At 61.7% G+C, this 22255-nt stretch overlaps 1 protein-coding gene across 3 annotated transcripts in view; it reads right to left on the reverse strand.

The window, feature by feature from the left end:
- Positions 1 to 18586, reverse strand: part of TLCD3B (TLC domain containing 3B) — a 32812-nt gene extending 14226 nt beyond the window's left edge. The window contains exons 1-4 of one of the 3 annotated variants that reach the window (XM_064400917.1): positions 18306 to 18586; positions 16872 to 17086; positions 3344 to 3427; positions 2425 to 2641 (exon numbers count right to left, since the gene is read on the reverse strand). In XM_064400917.1, coding sequence (XP_064256987.1) covers positions 2425 to 2641; positions 3344 to 3427; positions 16872 to 17065 — 495 coding nt within the window. In that variant the 5' untranslated portion in view covers positions 17066 to 17086; positions 18306 to 18586. Of the gene's footprint in view, positions 1 to 2424; positions 2642 to 3343; positions 3428 to 16734; positions 16782 to 16871; positions 17169 to 18305 lie in introns of those variants that run through there. The other 2 variants (XM_064400916.1, XM_064400918.1) reach the window with 2 other exon arrangements.
- Positions 18587 to 22255: the final 3669 nt, after the last annotated feature.

The following is a 22255-nucleotide window of genomic DNA, read 5'->3' on the forward strand; positions in this document are numbered from 1 at the left end:
AGCCCCCAGATGTCACCCAGGGTCCCCAAAGTGTCCCCCAACCCCCCAAGTGTCACCCAGTGTCCCCAAGGTGTCCCCAACCCTCCTCCAAAGTGTCCCCAAAGTGTCCCCAAGGTGTCCCCAACCCTCCCAAAGTGTCCCCAAGCCCCCAAAGGTCACCCAGGGTCCCCAAATGTCACCCAGGGTCCCCAAATTGTCCCCAAATCCCCAAAATGCCCCCAAATGTCACCCAGTGTCCCCAAAGTGTCCCCAGGGTCCCCAGAGTGTCCCCAAGCCCCCAAATGTCACCCGGGGTCTCTAAATGTCACCCAGATGTCCCCAGAGTGTCCCCAACCCCCCAAAGGTCACCCGGGGTCCCCAAGGTGTCCCCAAAGTGTCCCCAACCCCCCAAAGGTCACCCGGGGTCCCCAAGGTGTCCCCCAGGCACCCCAAATTGTCCCCAGGTGTCCCCAAACCCTCCCTGGTGTCCCCAGGTGTCCCCAGGTGTGACCCCGTGTCCCCAACTCCACCCCAACTGTCCCCAAGGTGTCCCCAAACCCCCCAAAAGTGTCCCCCAGGTGTCCCCAAAGTCCATCCCAGCTGTCCCCAAGGTGTCCCCAACTTTCCCAGGTGTCCCCAAGGTGTCCCCAAACCTCCCCCAGGTGTCCCCAAATCCAGCCCAGGTGTCCTCAAGGTGTCCCCAAAGCCCCCAAAAGTGTCCCCAAGGTGTCCCCCAATTGTCCCCAGGTGTCCCCAACCACCCCAGGTGTCCCCAGGTGTCCCCAAAGGTTCCCCAAAAGTGTCCCCAAAGTGTCCCCCAGGCATCCCAAATTGTCCCCAAGGTGTCCCCAAATCCCCCCCAGCTGTCCCCAGCTGTCCCCAGGTGTCCCCAAATCCCCCCCCAGCTGTCCCCAGCTGTCCCCAGGTGTCCCCAAGCCCCCTCCAGGTGTCCCCAGGTGTCCCCAGAGTCCATCCCAGGTGTGACCCTATGTCCCAACCCCCCCCAGGTGTCCCCAAAGTGTCCCCAAAGCCCTCAAAAGTGTCCCCCAGGTGTCCCCCAAATGTCCCCAGGTGTCCCCAACCTCCCCAGGTGTCCCCAACCCTGCCCCCAGACGTCCCCAGGTGTCCCCAAAGTCCATCCCAGCTGTCCCCAGGTGTCCCCAAGGTCTCCCCAAGCCCCCCCAGGTGTCCCCAGAGTCCGTCCCAGGTGTGACCCCGTGTCCCCAGCTCCACCCCAATTGTCCCCAAGGTGTCCCCACATCCCCCCCAGGTGTCCCCAAAGCGTCCCCAGCTCCACCCCAACTGTCCCCAGGTGTCCCCAACCTTCCCAGGTGTCCCCAAGGTGTCCCCAAACCCCCCAAAAGTGTCCCCAAGGTGTCCCCAACCCTGTCCCCAGATGTCCCCAGGTGTCCCAGAGTGTCCCCAGGTGTGCCCAGCTGTGCCCTGAGCTCCCTCCCAGGTGTTCCAAAGTCCCCCAGACTGTCCCCAAACCGTGCCCAGGTGCCCCCAGGTGTATCTCAGGTGTGCCCAGGTGTATCCCAGGAGTGTTTAACTGTGCCCAGGTGTGCCCCAGGTGTGCCCAGGTGTCTCCAAAGTGTCCCCAGCACCATCACAGGGGTCCCCAGGTGTCCCCAAGTCTGTTTAACCCTGCCCAGCTGTGCCCAGGTGCCCCCAGGTGTGCCCAGGTGTGTGCCCAGGTGTGTTTAACGGTGCCCAGGTGCCCCCAGGTGTATCCCAGGTGTGCCCAGGTGTGCCCAGGTGTGCCCAGGTGTGCCCAGGTGTATCTCAGGTGTGTGTAACCATGCCCAGGTGTGCCCAGGTGTATTTAACTGTACCCAGGTGTATCCCAGGTGCCCCCAGGTGTGCCCAGGTGTATCCCAGGTGTATCCCAGGTGTATCCCAGGTGTATCCCAGGTGCCCCCAGGTGTACCCAGGTGCCCCCAGGTGTACCCAGGTGTATCCCAGGTGTATCCCAGGTGCCCCCAGGTGTATCCCAGGTGCCCCCAGGTGTGCCCCAGGTGTGCCCAGGTGTATCCCAGGTGCCCCCAGGTGTATCCCAGGTGCCCCCAGGTGTACCCAGGTGTATCCCAGGTGTATCTCAGGTGACTCACGGTGGCCACGGGGAAGCAGACCAGCACCATGGCGCCGTGGTGCAGCACCATCAGCCCTGCCCAGGTGTGCCCAGGTGTGCCCAGGTGTATCCCAGGTGAGTTTAACCGTGCCCAGGTGTATCCCAGGTGTATCCCAGGTGTATCTCAGGTGTATCCTAGGTGTATCCCAGGTGCCCCCAGGTGCCCCCAGGTGCCCCCAGGTGTATCCCAGGTGCCCCCAGGTGTATCTCAGGTGTATCCCAGGTGCCCCCAGGTGTATCTCAGGTGTATCCCAGGTGTGCCCAGGTGTATCCCAGGTGCCCCCAGGTGTGTTTAACCCTCCCAGGTGACTCACGGTGGCCACGGGGAAGCAGACCAGCACCATGGCGCCGTGGTGCAGCACCATCAGCAGCTCGTGGCGCAGGAAGGCGGCGGCGGCGCCGCGGGGGCCGGGCGCGGCCGGGCCGTGCCCCTTCACCTGGGCGCGCTGCAGGTGGCACAGGTACATGGCGTACACGTCGTACACGAAGTAGGGCACCGCGAAGGGCGGGTACGCCGCCGCCAGCCAGTGCCTGGGACAGGGGAGATCACACAGGTGAGACAGGTGAGAGACAGGTGAGAGACAGGTGAGAGACAGGTGAGATCACACAGGTGAGAGACAGATGAGACAGGAGAGAGAGGTGAGAGACAGGTGAGACAGGTGAGAGAGGTGAGAGAGGTGAGAGAGGTGAGACAGGTGAGAGACAGGTGAGACAGGTGAGAGACAGGTGAGACAGGTGAGAGACAGGTGAGACAGGTGAGAGACAGGTGAGAGACAGGTGAGATCACACAGGTGAGAGACAGATGAGACAGGTGAGAGACAGGTGAGACAGATGAGACAGGTGAGAGACAGGTGAGACAGGTGAGAGAGGTGAGAGAGGTGAGAGACAGGTGAGACAGGTGAGAGAGGTGAGAGAGGTGAGAGAGGTGAGACAGGTGAGAGACAGGTGAGAGACAGGTGAGAGACAGGTGAGACAGGTGAGAGACGGGTGAGAGACAGGTGAGACAGGTGAGAGACGGGTGAGATGGCCACAGGTGTCACCCCCAGCTGTCCCCAATGTCCCGAGCTGTCCCCAGGCGTGTCCCCAATGTCCCCAGGTGTGTCCCAGGTGTGTCCCAGGTGTGTCCCAGATGTCCCCAGGTGTGTCCCAGGTGGGTCCCAGGTGTCCCCAGGTGTGTCCCCGGTGTCCCCAGACGTGTCCCCGGTGTCCCCAGGTGTCCCCAGTGTCACTCACTGGTCGTCGATGACGTGCTGGCAGGAGCTGGAGATGATGAACCCGGCGGTGGAGGCCATGACGGCCTGGACTGAGGACACCAACCTGGGGACACGGGGTGACATCAGTGTGACATCAGGGTGACATCAGGGTGACAGGGTGACACGGGGTGATAGAGACACACAGGGACACAGGGTGACACAGGGTGACACAGGGTGACACAGGGTGACACAGGGACACAGGGACACAGGGTGACACAGGGTGACACAGGGACACAGGGACACAGGGTGACACAGGGACACAGGGTGACACAGGGACACAGGGACACAGGGTGACACAGGGTGACACAGGGTGACACAGGGTGACACAGGGTGACACAGGGACAAAGGGTGACACAGGGTGACACAGGGACACAGGGACACAGGGACACAGGGACACAGGGTGACACAGGGTGACACAGGGACACAGGGACACAGGGTGACACAGGGTGACACAGGGTGACACAGGGACAAAGGGTGACACAGGGTGACACAGGGTGACACAGGGACACAGGGACACAGGGACACAGGGTGACACAGGGTGACACAGGGACACAGGGACACAGGGACACAGGGTGACACAGGGTGACACAGGGACACAGGGTGACACAGGGACACAGGGACACAGGGTGACACAGGGACACAGGGTGACACAGGGACACAGGGACACAGGGTGACACAGGGTGACACAGGGTGACACAGGGTGACACAGGGTGACACAGGGTGACACAGGGACAAAGGGTGACACAGGGTGACACAGGGACACAGGGACACAGGGACACAGGGACACAGGGTGACACAGGGTGACACAGGGACACAGGGACACAGGGTGACACAGGGTGACACAGGGTGACACAGGGACACAGGGTGACACAGGGACACAGGGACACAGGGACACAGGGTGACACAGGGTGACACAGGGACACAGGGTGACACAGGGACACAGGGTGACACAGGGACACAGGGACACAGGGTGACACAGGGACACAGGGACACAGGGTGACACAGGGACACAGGGTGACACAGGGTGACACAGGGTGACACAGGGACACAGGGTGACACAGGGTGACACAGGGTGACACAGGGACACAGGGACACAGGGACACAGGGTGACACAGGGTGACACAGGGTGACACAGGGACACAGGGTGACACAGGGACACAGGGTGACACAGGGTGACACAGGGACACAGGGTGACACAGGGTGACACAGGGTGACACAGGGACACAGGGACACAGGGTGACACAGGGTGACACAGGGTGACACAGGGACACAGGGTGACACAGGGTGACACAGGGACACAGGGTGACACAGGGTGACACAGGGTGACACAGGGACACAGGGTGACACAGGGACACAGGGACACAGGGTGACACAGGGTGACACAGGGTGACACAGAGTGACACAGGGTGACACAGGGACACAGGGACACAGGGACACAGGGACACAGGGTGACACAGGGACACAGGGACACAGGGACACAGGGTGACACAGGGTGACACAGGGTGACACAGGGTGACACAGGGACACAGGGTGACACAGGGACACAGGGTGACACAGGGTGACACAGGGACACAGGGACACAGGGTGACACAGGGTGACACAGGGTGACACAGGGTGACACAGGGTGACACAGGGACACAGGGACACAGGGACACAGGGACACAGGGTGACACAGGGACACAGGGACACAGGGACACAGGGTGACACAGGGTGACACAGGGTGACACAGGGTGACACAGGGACACAGGGTGACACAGGGACACAGGGTGACACAGGGTGACACAGGGACACAGGGACACAGGGTGACACAGGGTGACACAGGGTGACACAGGGTGACACAGGGACACAGGGACACAGGGACACAGGGTGACACAGGGTGACACAGGGACACAGGGTGACACAGGGACACAGGGACACAGGGTGACACAGGGTGACACGGGGTGACACAGGGTGACACAGGGACACAGGGTGACACAGGGTGACACAGGGTGACACAGGGACACAGGGTGACACAGGGTGACACAGGGACACAGGGACACAGGGACACAGGGTGACACAGGGTGACACAGGGTGACACAGGGACACAGGGACACAGGGTGACACAGGGACACAGGGTGACACAGGGTGACACAGGGTGACACAGGGACACAGGGTGACACAGGGACACAGGGACACAGGGTGACACAGGGACACAGGGACACAGGGTGACACAGGGTGACACAGGGACACAGGGACACAGGGTGACACAGGGTGACACAGGGTGACACAGGGACACAGGGACACAGGGTGACACAGGGTGACACGGGGTGACACAGGGTGACACAGGGACACAGGGACACAGGGTGACACAGGGTGACACAGGGTGACACAGGGACACAGGGACACAGGGACACAGGGACACAGGGTGACACAGGGTGACACAGGGTGACACAGGGACACAGGGACACAGGGTGACACAGGGTGACACAGGGTGACACAGGGTGACACAGGGACACAGGGACACAGGGTGACACAGGGACACAGGGTGACACAGGGTGACACAGGGTGACACAGGGACACAGGGTGACACAGGGTGACACAGGGACACAGGGACACAGGGACACAGGGTGACACAGGGACACAGGGACACAGGGTGACACAGGGACACAGGGTGACACAGGGTGACACAGGGTGACACAGGGACACAGGGACACAGGGTGACACAGGGACACAGGGACACAGGGACACAGGGTGACACAGGGTGACACAGGGACACAGGGTGACACAGGGACACAGGGACACAGGGACACAGGGTGACACAGGGTGACACAGGGTGACACAGGGACACAGGGACACAGGGTGACACAGGGTGACACAGGGTGACACAGGGACACAGGGACACAGGGACACAGGGTGACACAGGGTGACACAGGGTGACACAGGGACACAGGGTGACACAGGGACACAGGGACACAGGGACACAGGGTGACACAGGGTGACACAGGGACACAGGGTGACACAGGGACACAGGGTGACACAGGGTGACACAGGGACACAGGGACACAGGGTGACACAGGGTGACACAGGGTGACACAGGGACACAGGGTGACACAGGGTGACACAGGGACACAGGGACACAGGGTGACACAGGGACACAGGGTGACACAGGGTGACACAGGGACACAGGGTGACACAGGGTGACACAGGGACACAGGGACACAGGGACACAGGGTGACACAGGGTGACACAGGGTGACACAGGGACACAGGGTGACACAGGGTGACACAGGGTGACACAGGGACACAGGGTGACACAGGGACACAGGGTGACACAGGGTGACACAGGGACACAGGGTGATACAGGGTGACACAGGGTGACACAGGGACACAGGGTGACACAGGGTGACACAGGGACACAGGGTGACACAGGGTGACACAGGGTGACACAGGGTGACACAGGGACACAGGGTGACACAGGGTGACACAGGGACACAGGGACACAGGGTGACACAGGGTGACACAGGGTGACACAGGGACACAGGGTGACACAGGGTGACACGGGGTGACACAGGGACACAGGGTGACACAGGGACACAGGGGGACACAGGGACACAGGGACACAGGGTGACACAGGGTGACACAGGGTGACACAGGGTGACACAGGGACACAGGGACACAGGGTGACACAGGGTGACACAGGGTGACACAGGGACACAGGGTGACACAGGGTGACACAGGGTGACACAGGGACACAGGGACACAGGGTGACACAGGGTGACACAGGGTGACACAGGGACACAGGGACACAGGGTGACACAGGGTGACACAGGGTGACACAGGGTGACACAGGGACACAGGGACACAGGGTGACACAGGGTGACACAGGGTGACACAGGGACACAGGGACACTGGGTGACACAGGGTGACACAGGGTGACACAGGGACACAGGGACACAGGGACACAGGGTGACACAGGGACACAGGGACACAGGGTGACACAGGGTGACACAGGGTGACACAGTGACACAGGGTGACACAGGGACACAGGGTGACACAGGGTGACACAGGGTGACACAGGGACACAGGGTGACACAGGGTGACACAGGGTGACACAGGGACACAGGGTGACACAGGGTGACACAGGGACACAGGGACACAGGGTGACACAGGGTGACACAGGGACACAGGGTGACACAGGGACACAGGGTGACACAGGGTGACACAGGGTGACACAGGGACACAGGGACACAGGGTGACACAGGGTGACACAGGGTGACACAGGGTGACACAGGGACACAGGGACACAGGGACACAGGGTGACACAGGGTGACACAGGGTGACACAGGGACACAGGGACACAGGGTGACACAGGGTGACACAGGGTGACACAGGGACACAGGGTGACACAGGGTGACACAGGGACACAGGGACACAGGGACACAGGGACACAGGGTGACACAGGGACACAGGGTGACACAGGGTGACACAGGGTGACACAGGGTGACACAGGGACACAGGGACACAGGGTGACACAGGGACACAGGGTGACACAGGGTGACACAGGGTGACACAGGGACACAGGGTGACACAGGGACACAGGATGACACAGGGTGACACAGGGACACAGGGACACAGGGACACAGGGTGACACAGGGTGACACAGGGTGACACAGGGTGACACAGGGACACAGGGACACAGGGTGACACAGGGTGACACAGGGACACAGGGACACAGGGTGACACAGGGACACAGGGTGACACAGGGTGACACAGGGTGACACAGGGACACAGGGTGACACAGGGTGACACAGGGACACAGGGACACAGGGTGACACAGGGTGACACAGGGTGACACAGGGACACAGGGTGACACAGGGACACAGGGTGACACAGGGTGACACAGGGTGACACAGGGTGACACAGGGACACAGGGTGACACAGGGTGACACAGGGTGACACAGGGACACAGGGTGACACAGGGACACAGGTGACACAGGGTGACACAGGGTGACACAGGGACACAGGGACACAGGGACACAGGGACACAGGGTGACACAGGGTGACACAGGGTGACAGGGTGACACAGGGACACTGGGTGACACAGGGTGACACAGGGTGACACAGGGACACAGGGACACAGGGTGACACAGGGTGACACAGGGTGACACAGGGACACAGGGACACAGGGTGACACAGGGTGACACAGGGTGACACAGGGACACAGGGACACAGGGACACAGGGTGACACAGGGACACAGGGACACAGGGTGACACAGGGTGACACAGGGTGACACAGTGACACAGGGTGACACAGGGACACAGGGTGACACAGGGTGACACAGGGTGACAGAGGGACACAGGGTGACACAGGGTGACACAGGGTGACACAGGGACACAGGGTGACACAGGGTGACACAGGGTGACACAGGGACACAGGGTGACACAGGGTGACACAGGGACACAGGGACACAGGGTGACACAGGGTGACACAGGGTGACACAGGGTGACACAGGGACACAGGGTGACACAGGGACACAGGGTGACACAGGGTGACACAGGGTGACACAGGGACACAGGGACACAGGGTGACACAGGGTGACACAGGGTGACACAGGGGGACACAGGGACACAGGGACACAGGGACACAGGGACACAGGGTGACACAGGGTGACACAGGGTGACACAGGGACACAGGGACACAGGGTGACACAGGGTGACACAGGGTGACACAGGGACACAGGGTGACACAGGGTGACACAGGGACACAGGGACACAGGGACACAGGGACACAGGGTGACACAGGGACACAGGGTGACACAGGGTGACACAGGGTGACACAGGGTGACACAGGGACACAGGGACACAGGGTGACACAGGGACACAGGGTGACACAGGGTGACACAGGGTGACACAGGGACACAGGGTGACACAGGGACACAGGGTGACACAGGGTGACACAGGGACACAGGATGACACAGGGTGACACAGGGACACAGGGACACAGGGACACAGGGTGACACAGGGTGACACAGGGTGACACAGGGTGACACAGGGACACAGGGACACAGGGTGACACAGGGTGACACAGGGACACAGGGACACAGGGTGACACAGGGACACAGGGTGACACAGGGTGACACAGGGTGACACAGGGACACAGGGTGACACAGGGTGACACAGGGACACAGGGACACAGGGTGACACAGGGTGACACAGGGTGACACAGGGACACAGGGTGACACAGGGACACAGGGTGACACAGGGTGACACAGGGTGACACAGGGTGACACAGGGACACAGGGTGACACAGGGTGACACAGGGTGACACAGGGACACAGGGTGACACAGGGACACAGGTGACACAGGGTGACACAGGGTGACACAGGGTGACACAGGGACACAGGGACACAGGGACACAGGGACACAGGGTGACACAGGGTGACACAGGGTGACAGGGTGACACAGGGACACAGGGACACAGGGTGACACAGGGTGACACAGGGTGACACAGGGTGACACAGGGACACAGGGTGACACAGGGTGACACAGGGACACAGGGACACAGGGACACAGGGACACAGGGTGACACAGGGACACAGGGACACAGGGTGACACAGGGTGACACAGGGTGACACAGGGACACAGGGTGACACAGGGACACAGGGTGACACAGGGTGACACAGGGACACAGGGACACAGGGTGACACAGGGTGACACAGGGTGACACAGGGTGACACAGGGACACAGGGACACAGGGTGACACAGGGACACAGGGTGACACAGGGTGACACAGGGTGACACAGGGACACAGGGTGACACAGGGACACAGGGACACAGGGACACAGGGACACAGGGACACAGGGTGACACAGGGTGACACAGGGTGACACAGGGACACAGGGTGACACAGGGTGACACAGGGACACAGGGACACAGGGACACAGGGTGACACAGGGTGACACAGGGTGACACAGGGACACAGGGTGACACAGGGTGACACAGGGTGACACAGGGACACAGGGTGACACAGGGACACAGGGTGACACAGGGTGACACAGGGACACAGGGTGATACAGGGTGACACAGGGTGACACAGGGACACAGGGTGACACAGGGTGACACAGGGACACAGGGTGACACAGGGTGACACAGGGTGACACAGGGTGACACAGGGACACAGGGTGACACAGGGTGACACAGGGACACAGGGACACAGGGTGACACAGGGTGACACAGGGTGACACAGGGACACAGGGTGACACAGGGTGACACGGGGTGACACAGGGACACAGGGTGACACAGGGACACAGGGGGACACAGGGACACAGGGACACAGGGTGACACAGGGTGACACAGGGTGACACAGGGTGACACAGGGACACAGGGACACAGGGTGACACAGGGTGACACAGGGACACAGGGTGACACAGGGACACAGGGTGACACAGGGTGACACAGGGTGACACAGGGACACAGGGACACAGGGTGACACAGGGTGACACAGGGTGACACAGGGACACAGGGACACTGGGTGACACAGGGTGACACAGGGTGACACAGGGTGACACAGGGACACAGGGACACTGGGTGACACAGGGTGACACAGGGTGACACAGGGACACAGGGACACAGGGACACAGGGTGACACAGGGACACAGGGACACAGGGTGACACAGGGTGACACAGGGTGACACAGTGACACAGGGTGACACAGGGACACAGGGTGACACAGGGTGACACAGGGTGACAGAGGGACACAGGGTGACACAGGGTGACACAGGGTGACACAGGGACACAGGGTGACACAGGGTGACACAGGGTGACACAGGGACACAGGGTGACACAGGGTGACACAGGGACACAGGGACACAGGGTGACACAGGGTGACACAGGGACACAGGGTGACACAGGGACACAGGGTGACACAGGGTGACACAGGGTGACACAGGGACACAGGGACACAGGGTGACACAGGGTGACACAGGGTGACACAGGGTGACACAGGGACACAGGGACACAGGGTGACACAGGGTGACACAGGGACACAGGGACACAGGGACACAGGGTGACACAGGGACACAGGGTGACACAGGGACACAGGGACACAGGGACACAGGGTGACACAGGGTGACACAGGGTGACACAGGGACACAGGGTGACACAGGGACACAGGGTGACACAGGGACACAGGGACACAGGGACACAGGGTGACACAGGGTGACACAGGGTGACACAGGGACACAGGGACACAGGGTGACACAGGGTGACACAGGGTGACACAGGGACACAGGGTGACACAGGGTGACACAGGGACACAGGGACACAGGGACACAGGGACACAGGGTGACACAGGGACACAGGGTGACACAGGGTGACACAGGGTGACACAGGGTGACACAGGGACACAGGGACACAGGGTGACACAGGGACACAGGGTGACACAGGGTGACACAGGGTGACACAGGGACACAGGGTGACACAGGGACACAGGGTGACACAGGGTGACACAGGGACACAGGATGACACAGGGTGACACAGGGACACAGGGACACAGGGACACAGGGTGACACAGGGTGACACAGGGTGACACAGGGTGACACAGGGACACAGGGACACAGGGTGACACAGGGTGACACAGGGACACAGGGACACAGGGTGACACAGGGACACAGGGTGACACAGGGTGACACAGGGTGACACAGGGACACAGGGTGACACAGGGTGACACAGGGACACAGGGACACAGGGTGACACAGGGTGACACAGGGTGACACAGGGACACAGGGTGACACAGGGACACAGGGTGACACAGGGTGACACAGGGTGACACAGGGTGACACAGGGACACAGGGTGACACAGGGTGACACAGGGTGACACAGGGACACAGGGTGACACAGGGACACAGGTGACACAGGGTGACACAGGGTGACACAGGGACACAGGGACACAGGGACACAGGGGACACAGGGTGACACAGGGTGACACAGGGTGACAGGGTGACACAGGGACACTGGGTGACACAGGGTGACACAGGGTGACACAGGGACACAGGGACACAGGGTGACACAGGGTGACACAGGGTGACACAGGGACACAGGGACACAGGGTGACACAGGGTGACACAGGGTGACACAGGGACACAGGGACACAGGGACACAGGGTGACACAGGGACACAGGGACACAGGGTGACACAGGGTGACACAGGGTGACACAGTGACACAGGGTGACACAGGGACACAGGGTGACACAGGGTGACACAGGGTGACAGAGGGACACAGGGTGACACAGGGTGACACAGGGTGACACAGGGACACAGGGTGACACAGGGTGACACAGGGTGACACAGGGACACAGGGTGACACAGGGTGACACAGGGACACAGGGACACAGGGTGACACAGGGTGACACAGGGTGACACAGGGTGACACAGGGACACAGGGTGACACAGGGACACAGGGTGACACAGGGTGACACAGGGTGACACAGGGACACAGGGACACAGGGTGACACAGGGTGACACAGGGTGACACAGGGGGACACAGGGACACAGGGACACAGGGACACAGGGACACAGGGTGACACAGGGTGACACAGGGTGACACAGGGACACAGGGACACAGGGTGACACAGGGTGACACAGGGTGACACAGGGACACAGGGTGACACAGGGTGACACAGGGACACAGGGACACAGGGACACAGGGACACAGGGTGACACAGGGACACAGGGTGACACAGGGTGACACAGGGTGACACAGGGTGACACAGGGACACAGGGACACAGGGTGACACAGGGACACAGGGTGACACAGGGTGACACAGGGTGACACAGGGACACAGGGTGACACAGGGACACAGGGTGACACAGGGTGACACAGGGACACAGGATGACACAGGGTGACACAGGGACACAGGGACACAGGGACACAGGGTGACACAGGGTGACACAGGGTGACACAGGGTGACACAGGGACACAGGGACACAGGGTGACACAGGGTGACACAGGGACACAGGGACACAGGGTGACACAGGGACACAGGGTGACACAGGGTGACACAGGGTGACACAGGGACACAGGGTGACACAGGGTGACACAGGGACACAGGGACACAGGGTGACACAGGGTGACACAGGGTGACACAGGGACACAGGGTGACACAGGGACACAGGGTGACACAGGGTGACACAGGGTGACACAGGGTGACACAGGGACACAGGGTGACACAGGGTGACACAGGGTGACACAGGGACACAGGGTGACACAGGGACACAGGTGACACAGGGTGACACAGGGTGACACAGGGACACAGGGACACAGGGACACAGGGACACAGGGTGACACAGGGTGACACAGGGACACAGGGTGACACAGGGTGACACAGGGTGACACAGGGTGACAGGGTGACACAGGGACACAGGGACACAGGGTGACACAGGGTGACACAGGGTGACACAGGGTGACACAGGGACACAGGGTGACACAGGGTGACACAGGGACACAGGGACACAGGGACACAGGGACACAGGGTGACACAGGGACACAGGGACACAGGGTGACACAGGGTGACACAGGGTGACACAGGGACACAGGGTGACACAGGGACACAGGGTGACACAGGGTGACACAGGGACACAGGGACACAGGGTGACACAGGGTGACACAGGGTGACACAGGGTGACACAGGGACACAGGGACACAGGGTGACACAGGGACACAGGGTGACACAGGGTGACACAGGGTGACACAGGGACACAGGGTGACACAGGGACACAGGGTGACACAGGGACACAGGTGACACAGGGACACAGGGTGACACAGGGTGACACAGGGACACAGGGACACAGGGACACAGGGACACAGGGTGACACAGGGTGACACAGGGACACAGGGACACAGGGTGACACAGGGTGACACAGGGTGACACAGGGTGACACAGGGACACAGGGACACAGGGTGACACAGGGTGACACAGGGTGACACAGGGACACAGGGACACAGGGTGACACAGGGTGACACAGGGACACAGGGTGACACAGGGTGACACAGGGTGACACAGGGTGACACAGGGACACAGGGACACAGGGACACAGGGACACAGGGTGACACAGGGACACAGGGACACAGGGACACAGGGACACAGGGTGACACAGGGACACAGGGTGACACAGGGTGACACAGGGTGACACAGGGACACAGGGACACAGGGACACAGGGTGACACAGGGTGACACAGGGACACAGGGACACAGGGACACAGGGTGACACAGGGACACAGGTGACACAGGGACACAGGGTGACACAGGGTGACACAGGGTGACACAGGGACACAGGGACACAGGGTGACACAGGGTGACACAGGGACACAGGGACACAGGGTGACACAGGGACACAGGGTGACACAGGGTGACACAGGGTGACACAGGGACACAGGGTGACACAGGGTGACACAGGGACACAGGGTGACACAGGGACACAGGGTGACACAGGGTGACACAGGGACACAGGGACACAGGGACACAGGGTGACACAGGGTGACACAGGGTGACACAGGGTGACACAGGGACACAGGGACACAGGGACACAGGGTGACACAGGGTGACACAGGGACACAGGGTGACACAGGGACACAGGGACACAGGGTGACACAGGGTGACACAGGGACACAGGGTGACACAGGGTGACACAGGGTGACACAGGTGACAAAGTTGACACAGGTGACATGCAGGTGACACAGCGGGGTTGGGCCTCAGGGTGACATGATTGACACGTGGGTGACACGTGGGTGACAGGCGGGTGACAGGCCGGCGCTGACGTCCCCAAGCCGTGTCCCCGTGTCCCTAAGCCGTGTCCCTGCGCTGTCCCCGTGTCACCGGCTAATCCTGCCCTGCCCCCCCCGGATTGTCACCAACCCCCCCGGATTGTCACCAACCCCTGCTGAGTGTCACCAATCCCTCCCATGTGTCACCAGCCCCCCCGGAGTGTCACCACCCCCCCCCGGATTGTCACCACCCCCCCGGATTGTCACCAATCCCCTGGATTGTCCCCACCCCCCCCGGATTGTCCCTGTCCTGTCCCTGATCCCCCCCGGATTGTCCCCACCCCCCCGGCCTGGCCTTGTCCCTGTCACTGTCCCTGATCCCCCCCCCCCTGCCCGGGCCACCACCGGCCTGGAGATGGCCCTGTCCCCTCCTTGTCCCCTCCATGTCCCCTTCCCTGTCCCCTCCCTGTGTCACCTCCTGCCCTGTCCCCTCCCTGGCCCGGTGCCACCCATCCCGGTCCCTGCAGTGTCCCCAGGACTGTCCCCGCAGTGTCCCCTCCCTGTCCCCATCCCGGTCCCTGCAGTGTCCCCAGGCCTGTCCCTGCAGTGTCCCCTCCCTGTCCCCATCCCGGTCCCTGCAGTGTCCCTAGGACTGTCCCTGCAGTGTCCCCTCCCTGTCCCCAAGGTGTCCCCAGCCCTGTCCCTCCCATGCCCATACCTGTCCCCTCCCTGTCCCCAGCCCTGTCCCCTCCCTGTCCCCATCTCTGTCCCCCCCCTGTCCCCCTCTCTGTCCCCATCCCTGGCCCCTCCCTGGCCCGGTGCCACCCATCCCAGGCCCTGCAGTGTCCCCTCCCTGTCCCCGTAGTGTCCCAGGCCTGTCCCCTCCCTGTCCCCATCCCGGTCCCTGCAGTGTCCCCTCCCTGTCCCCAGCCCTGTCCCCACGGTGTCTCCAGCTCTGTCCCCTCCATGTTCCCAACTCTGTCCCCTCCTTGTCCCATCCCTGTCCCCTCCCTGTTCCCTCCATGTCCCCTCCATCCCTGTCCCTTCCATGTCCCCTCCCTGTCCCCTCCATGTCCCCTCCATCCCTGTCCCATCCCTGTCCCCTCCCTGTCCCCTCCCTGGCCCGGTGCCACCCAGCCCAGGCCCTGCAGTGTCCCCATGCCAGGCCCTGCAGTGTCCCCGCAGTGTCCCAGGCCTGTCCCCTCCCTGTCCCCATCCCTGTCCCCGCAGTGTCCCCATCCCGGTCCCTGCAGTGTCCCCAGCCCTGTCCCCTCCCTGTCCCCTCCCTGTCCCCAAGCCCACCTGGCCGCCAGCACGGTGGCCCTGGCAGGAATCCCCTCCCTGTCCCCTGTCCCCTCCTTGTCCCATCCCTGTCCCATCCGCGCATTGTCCCCTGTCCCCTCCTTGTCCCCGTCCCTGTCCCCATCCCCCCATTGTCCCCATCCCTGTCCCCGGTGTCACCTGGCGGCCAGCCCCGTGTCCCCATCCCTGTCCCCATTGTCCCCATCCCTGTCCCCGTTGTCCCCGCGGTGTCACCTGGCGGCCAGCACGGTGTCCCTGTCCCTGTCCCCATTGTCCCCTGTCCCTGTCCCCTGTCCCCATTGTCCCCTGTCCCCTGTCCCCGCGGTGTCACCTGGCGGCCAGCACGGTGGCGCGGCTGGGCGGGCAGCCGGCGATGGCGGCCAGCCCCGTGTCCCTGTCCCCGGTGTCCCCATCCCTGTCCCCATCCCTGTCCCCATTGTCCCCTGTCCCCTGTCCCCGCGGTGTCACCTGGCGGCCAGCACGGTGGCGCGGCTGGGCGGGCAGCCGGCGATGGCGGCCAGGCCGCGGCGGGCCAGCAGGAAGAGCCCCGGGAAGAAGAGCAGCCCCGGCACGCAGAGCAGCCCCGCGGGCAGCCCCAGCGGCAGCGGCGACACCGCCGGCGACACCGGCGGCGACACCGGCGACACCGCGGCGCCGGGCATGGCCGGGCGGGAGGGCGGGGCCTGCGGGGGGCGGGGCGGCGCCTCAGGGGGGTGGGCGGCGAGGGGACAGCGGGGGACAGCGCGGGGACAGCGCGGGGACAGCGCGGGGACAGCGAGGGGACACCGGGAGGGACAGCGAGGGGACAGCGGGAGGGACAGCGAGGGGACAGCGGGCATGGCCGGGGGCGGGGCCACGGGACACCGGGAGGGGCGGGGCCTGCGGGGGGCGGGGCCACGGGGCACCGGGAATGAACGGGGGCCTGGGGAGGGCGGGGCTTGGAGGGATTAGGGGCGTGGTCAAGGGAGATGGAGACCGAGGGGGCGGGGTTAGGAGGATTAGGGGCGTGGCCAACGGGACACTGGGAATGAACGGGGGCTTGGGGAGGGGCGGGGCTTAGAGGGATTAGGGGCGTGGCCAAGGGGGATGGGGATATAGGGGGCGTGGCCATGGGGACACCGGGAGTGAACGGGGGCTTGGGGTGGGCGGGGCTTAGGGGGTTTAGGGGCGTGGCCAAGGGGGATGGGGATATAGGGGGCGTGGCCATGGGGACACCGGGAGTGAACGGGGGCTTGGGGTGGGCGGGGCTTGGAGGGATGAGGGGCGTGACCAAGGGGGATGGTGATGGGGGCGTGGCCACGAGGACACCGGGAGGGATAGCGGGAGGGGCGGGGCCTGCCGGGGGCGGGGCTGGGAGGGATGAGGGGCGTGGCCAAGGGGACACCCGGAGTGAACGGGGCTTGGGGAGGGCGGGGCTTAAGGGGGGTTAGGGGCGTGGCCAGGGGACATCGGGAATGAACGGGGATTGGGGTGGGCGGGGCTTGAAGGGATGAGGGGCGTGGCTTGCAGGGTTTTAGGGGCGTGGCCAATGGGGAGGGACACCAGGAATCAATGGAGGGGCGGGGCTTGGGTGGGGGCAGGGTTTTGGATAAGGGCGTGGCTTTGAGAAGGGGCGGGGCGTAAAGGGGCGTGGCTTAGGGAGGAGGATGGGGCGGGGCTTCAGGGAGGAGAAAAAGGGGGCTGGGAATGGGTGGGATGGGCGTGGCCTCGGAGTGAGGGGCGGGGCTTGTGAATGAATAAGGGGCGTGGCCTGGTCGGCAGCCACGGTCTATGAGTGGCTGCCGGGGCGTGGCCTAAAGATGAGGTCACCAAAGGGGCGTGGCTTTGAGCCAACAGACGCCCCGCCCCCATGGTCCCTACCCCGCCCCTCCCCCCCTTAATTTGCATAAATCTCCCCCTCACCGACACCGGGGCGGGTCTGCGGCCTCCCTCAGCGCCTCATGAATATTCAGCGCGGCGCTGCCGCCGCTCATTTACATAAATTTGCCTGAATTTCCATGAGGGCCGCGCCCCCCCCCTCAGCGGCCGCGCGTCCCCTCAGCAACGGCGGGAACGCCGCGCGCGCTGATTGGCGGAGGGCGGCGGCCAATCAGCGCGCGTCGCGGGGCAGAAGGGGCGGCGCGGGCGGCGCTGATTGGCTGAGAGCTGGAGGGCGGGGTTTGAGGAGCGTTGCCATGGCGACGGCGCCGGGTTCGTTGCATATTTATGAGCTGGGCGGGGCTGCGCGGCGCTGATTAGCATAATAACCACCAAATACGGGGCTTCATGAATATTAATGAGGTTTTAATGGTTAATTGGGGTGAGGATTAATGAGGTTTTCGTGTTGACGTCAGGGAAAGGGGAGGAGGGTCCGAGGCCACCGAGGCCACGCCCCCTCATTAACATTTTTAAAGGGGAGGGGGCCAAAATTGGGGTCTGAAAAAGGGGGAGGGGCCAAATTTTGGGGTCTGAAAAAGGGGGAGGGGCCAAATTTTGGGGTCTGAAAAAGGGGAGGGGCCAAATTTGGGGTCAAAAAAGGGGGAGGGGCAAAAATTTGGGGTCTCAAAATGGAGGAGGGGCCAAAATTTGGAGATTTTGTGGTGGGGGGTCTCCAAAAAATGGGGGGAGGGGCACAAAAATTTGGGAATTGGTGTTCCAAAAATGGGGGAGGGGCCTAAAATTCGGGAATTTTGGGTTGGGGGGGACCGAAAAAATGGGGAAAATTTGGGGGGGGAGGGGTCCCAAAAGTGGGGGGAGGGCACAAAAATTTGGGGAATTGGGGGTCCCAAAAAATGGGGGGAGGGGCCTAAAATTTGGGAATTGGGGTGGGGGGGTCCTAAAAATGGGGGAGGGGCCCAAAATTTGGGAATTTGGGGGCTGGGGGACCCAGAATTTGGGGGGAGGGGCACAAAAATTTGGGAATTTTTGGGGGGGTCCCAAAAATGGGGGGAGAGGCCCAAAAATTGGGGAAATTTGGGGTGGAGGGGTCCCAAAAAAAGGGGGGAGGGGCCCAAAATTTGGGGATTGGGGTGCCCAAAATGGGGGAGGGGCACAAAAATTTGGGAATTTGGGGGGAGGGGTCCTAAAAATGGGAATTGGGGTCCTAAAAAAATGGGGGGAGGGGCCCAAAATTGGGGAATTTTGGGGTGGGGGGTCCCAAAATTGGGGGGAGGGGCCGAAAATTGGAGAAGTTTGGGGTGGGGGGGTCCCAAAAAATGGGGGAGGGGCCGAAAATTTGGGAATTTGGGGTCCCAAAAAATGGGGGGAGAGGCCAAAAATTGGGGAAATTTGGGGTGAGGGGTCCTAAAAATGGGGGGAGTGGCCCAAAATTTGGGAATTTTGGGGGGAGGGGTCCTAAAATGGGAATTGGGGTCCTAAAAAATGGGGGGAGGGGCCCAAAATTGGGGAAATTTGGGGCGGGGGGGTCCGAAAAAATGGGGGGAGGGGCCCAAAATTTGGGAATTTTGGGTTGGGGGGACCCCAAAATGGGGGGAGGGGCCGAAAATTTGGGAAATTTGGGGTGGGGGGGTCCCAAAAAATGGGGGGAGGGGCACACATTTTGGGAATTGGGGGTGGGGGGGGTCCCAAAATTGGGGAAATTTGGGGTGGGGGGGGCCCGAAAAAATGGGGGGAGGGGCCTAAAATTTGGGGATTTGGGGCTGGGGGGACCCAAAAAATGGGGGGGAGGGGCCCAAATTTTGGGAATTGGGGGTGAGGGGGATCCCAAAATTGGGGAAATTTGGGGTGGAGGGGTCCCAAAAAAGGGGGGAGGGGGCCCAAAATTTGGGGATTGGGGTGCCCAAAACGGGGGAGGGGCACAAAAATTTGGGGATTTGGGGGGGAGGGGTCCTAAAAATGGGAATTGGGGTCCTAAAAAATGGGGGGAGGGGCCGAAAATTGGGGAATTTTGGGGTGGGGGGGTTCCCCAAAATGGGGGGAGGGGACAAAAAATTGGGAATTTTGGGTTGGGTGGTCCCAAAATTGGGGGGAGGGGCCGAAAATTGGGGAAATTTGGGGTGGGAGGGTCCTAAAAAATGGGGGAGGGGCCCAAAATTGGGGGAATTGGGGGTCCCAAAAAATGGGGGGAGGGGCCCAAAATTGGGGAATTGGGGTCCCAAAAAATGGGGGGAGAGGCCAAAAATTTGGGAATTTTGGGGGAGGGAGACCCAAAAAAGGGGGCAGGGGCCCAAAATTGGGGAAATTTGGGGGTGGAGGGGGTCCCCAAAAAATGGGGGGAGGGGCTCAAAATTTGGAAATTGGGGGCGGGGGGTCCCAAAATTGGGGAAATTTGGTGTGGGGGGGGTCCTTAAAAATGGGGGGAGGGGCCCAAAACTTTGGGAATTTTGGGGTTGGGAGGTCCCAGAATTGGGGGGGAGGGGCCGAAAATTGGGGAAATTTGGGTGGGGGGTTCCCCAAAAATGGGGGGAGGGGGCCGAAAATTTGGGAATTGAGGGTGAGGGGTCCCAAAAATGGGGGGAGGAGACAAAAAATTTGGGAATTTTGGGGTGGGGGGGTCCTAAAAAATGGGGGGAGGAGACAAAAAATTTGGGAATTGGGGGTCCCAAAAAATGGGGGAGGGGCCTAAAATTTGGGAATTTTGGGCTGGGGGGACCCAAAAATGGGGAAATTTGGGGTGAGGGGTCCCAAAAGTGGGGGGAGGGGCACAAAAATTTGGGGAATTGGGGGTCCGAAAAAATGGGGGGAGGGGCCTAAAATTTGGGGAATTGGGGGTGGGGGGTCCTAAAAATGGGGGAGGGGCCCAAAATTTGGGAATTTGGGGCTGGGGGACCCAGAATTTGGGGGGAGGGGCACAAAAATTTGGGGAATTTTTGGGGGGTCCCAAAAATGGGGGGAGGGGCCCAAAAATTGGGGAAATTTGGGGTGGAGGGGTCCCAAAAAATGGGGGGAGGGGCCTAAAATTTGGGAATTGAGGGTGGGGGGGGTCCCAAAATTTGGGAATTGAGATGGGGGGGTCCGAAAAAATGGGGGGAGGGGCCCAAAATTGGGGAATTTTGGGGTGGGGGGGGTCCCAAAAAATGGGGGAGGGGCTCAAAATTTGGGAATTTGGGGCTGGGGGGACCCAAAAAATGGGGGGAGGGGGCCCAAATTTTGGGAATTGGGGGTGAGGGGGTCCCAAAATTGGGGAAATTTGGGGTGGGGTTCCCAAAAAAAGGGGGGAGGGGCCCCAAAATTTGGGGATTGGGGTGCCCAAAACGGGGGAGGGGGCACAAAAATTTGGGAATTTGGGGGGAGAGGTCCTAAAAATGGGAATTGGGGTCCTAAAAAATGGGGGGGGAGGGGCCCCAAAATTGGGGAAATTTGGGGTGGGGGGTCCCAAAATGGGGGGAGGGGACAAAAATTTGGGAATTTTGGGTTGGGTGGTCCCAAAATTGGGTGGGGAGGGGCCGAAAATTGGGGAAATTTGGGGTGGGAGGGTCCTAAAAAATGGGGGGAGGGGCCCAAAATTGGGGAATTGGGGTCCCAAAAAATGGGGGGAGGGGCCCAAAATTGGGGAATTGGGGGTCCCAAAAAATGGGGGGGAGAGGCCAAAAATTTGGGAATTTTGGGGGAGGGGGGACCCAAAAAAAAGGGGGGAGGGGCTCAAAATTTGGAAATTGGGGGCGGGGGGGGTCCCAAAATTGGGGAAATTTGGTGTGGGGGGGGGGTCCTTAAAAAATGGGGGGAGGGGGCCCAAAACTTTGGGAATTTTGGGTTGGGGAGGTCCCAGAATTGGGGGGAGGGGCCGAAAATTGGGGAAATTTGGGGTGGGGGGTTCCCCAAAAATGGGGGGAGGGGCCGAAAATTTGGGAATTGAGGGTGAGGGGTCCCAAAAATGGGGGGAGGGGCCGAAAATTGGGGGAAATTTGGGGTGG

Source organism: Passer domesticus, chromosome 30, assembly GCF_036417665.1.
Source record: "Passer domesticus isolate bPasDom1 chromosome 30, bPasDom1.hap1, whole genome shotgun sequence".
Classification (NCBI taxonomy): Eukaryota; Metazoa; Chordata; class Aves; order Passeriformes; family Passeridae; genus Passer; species Passer domesticus.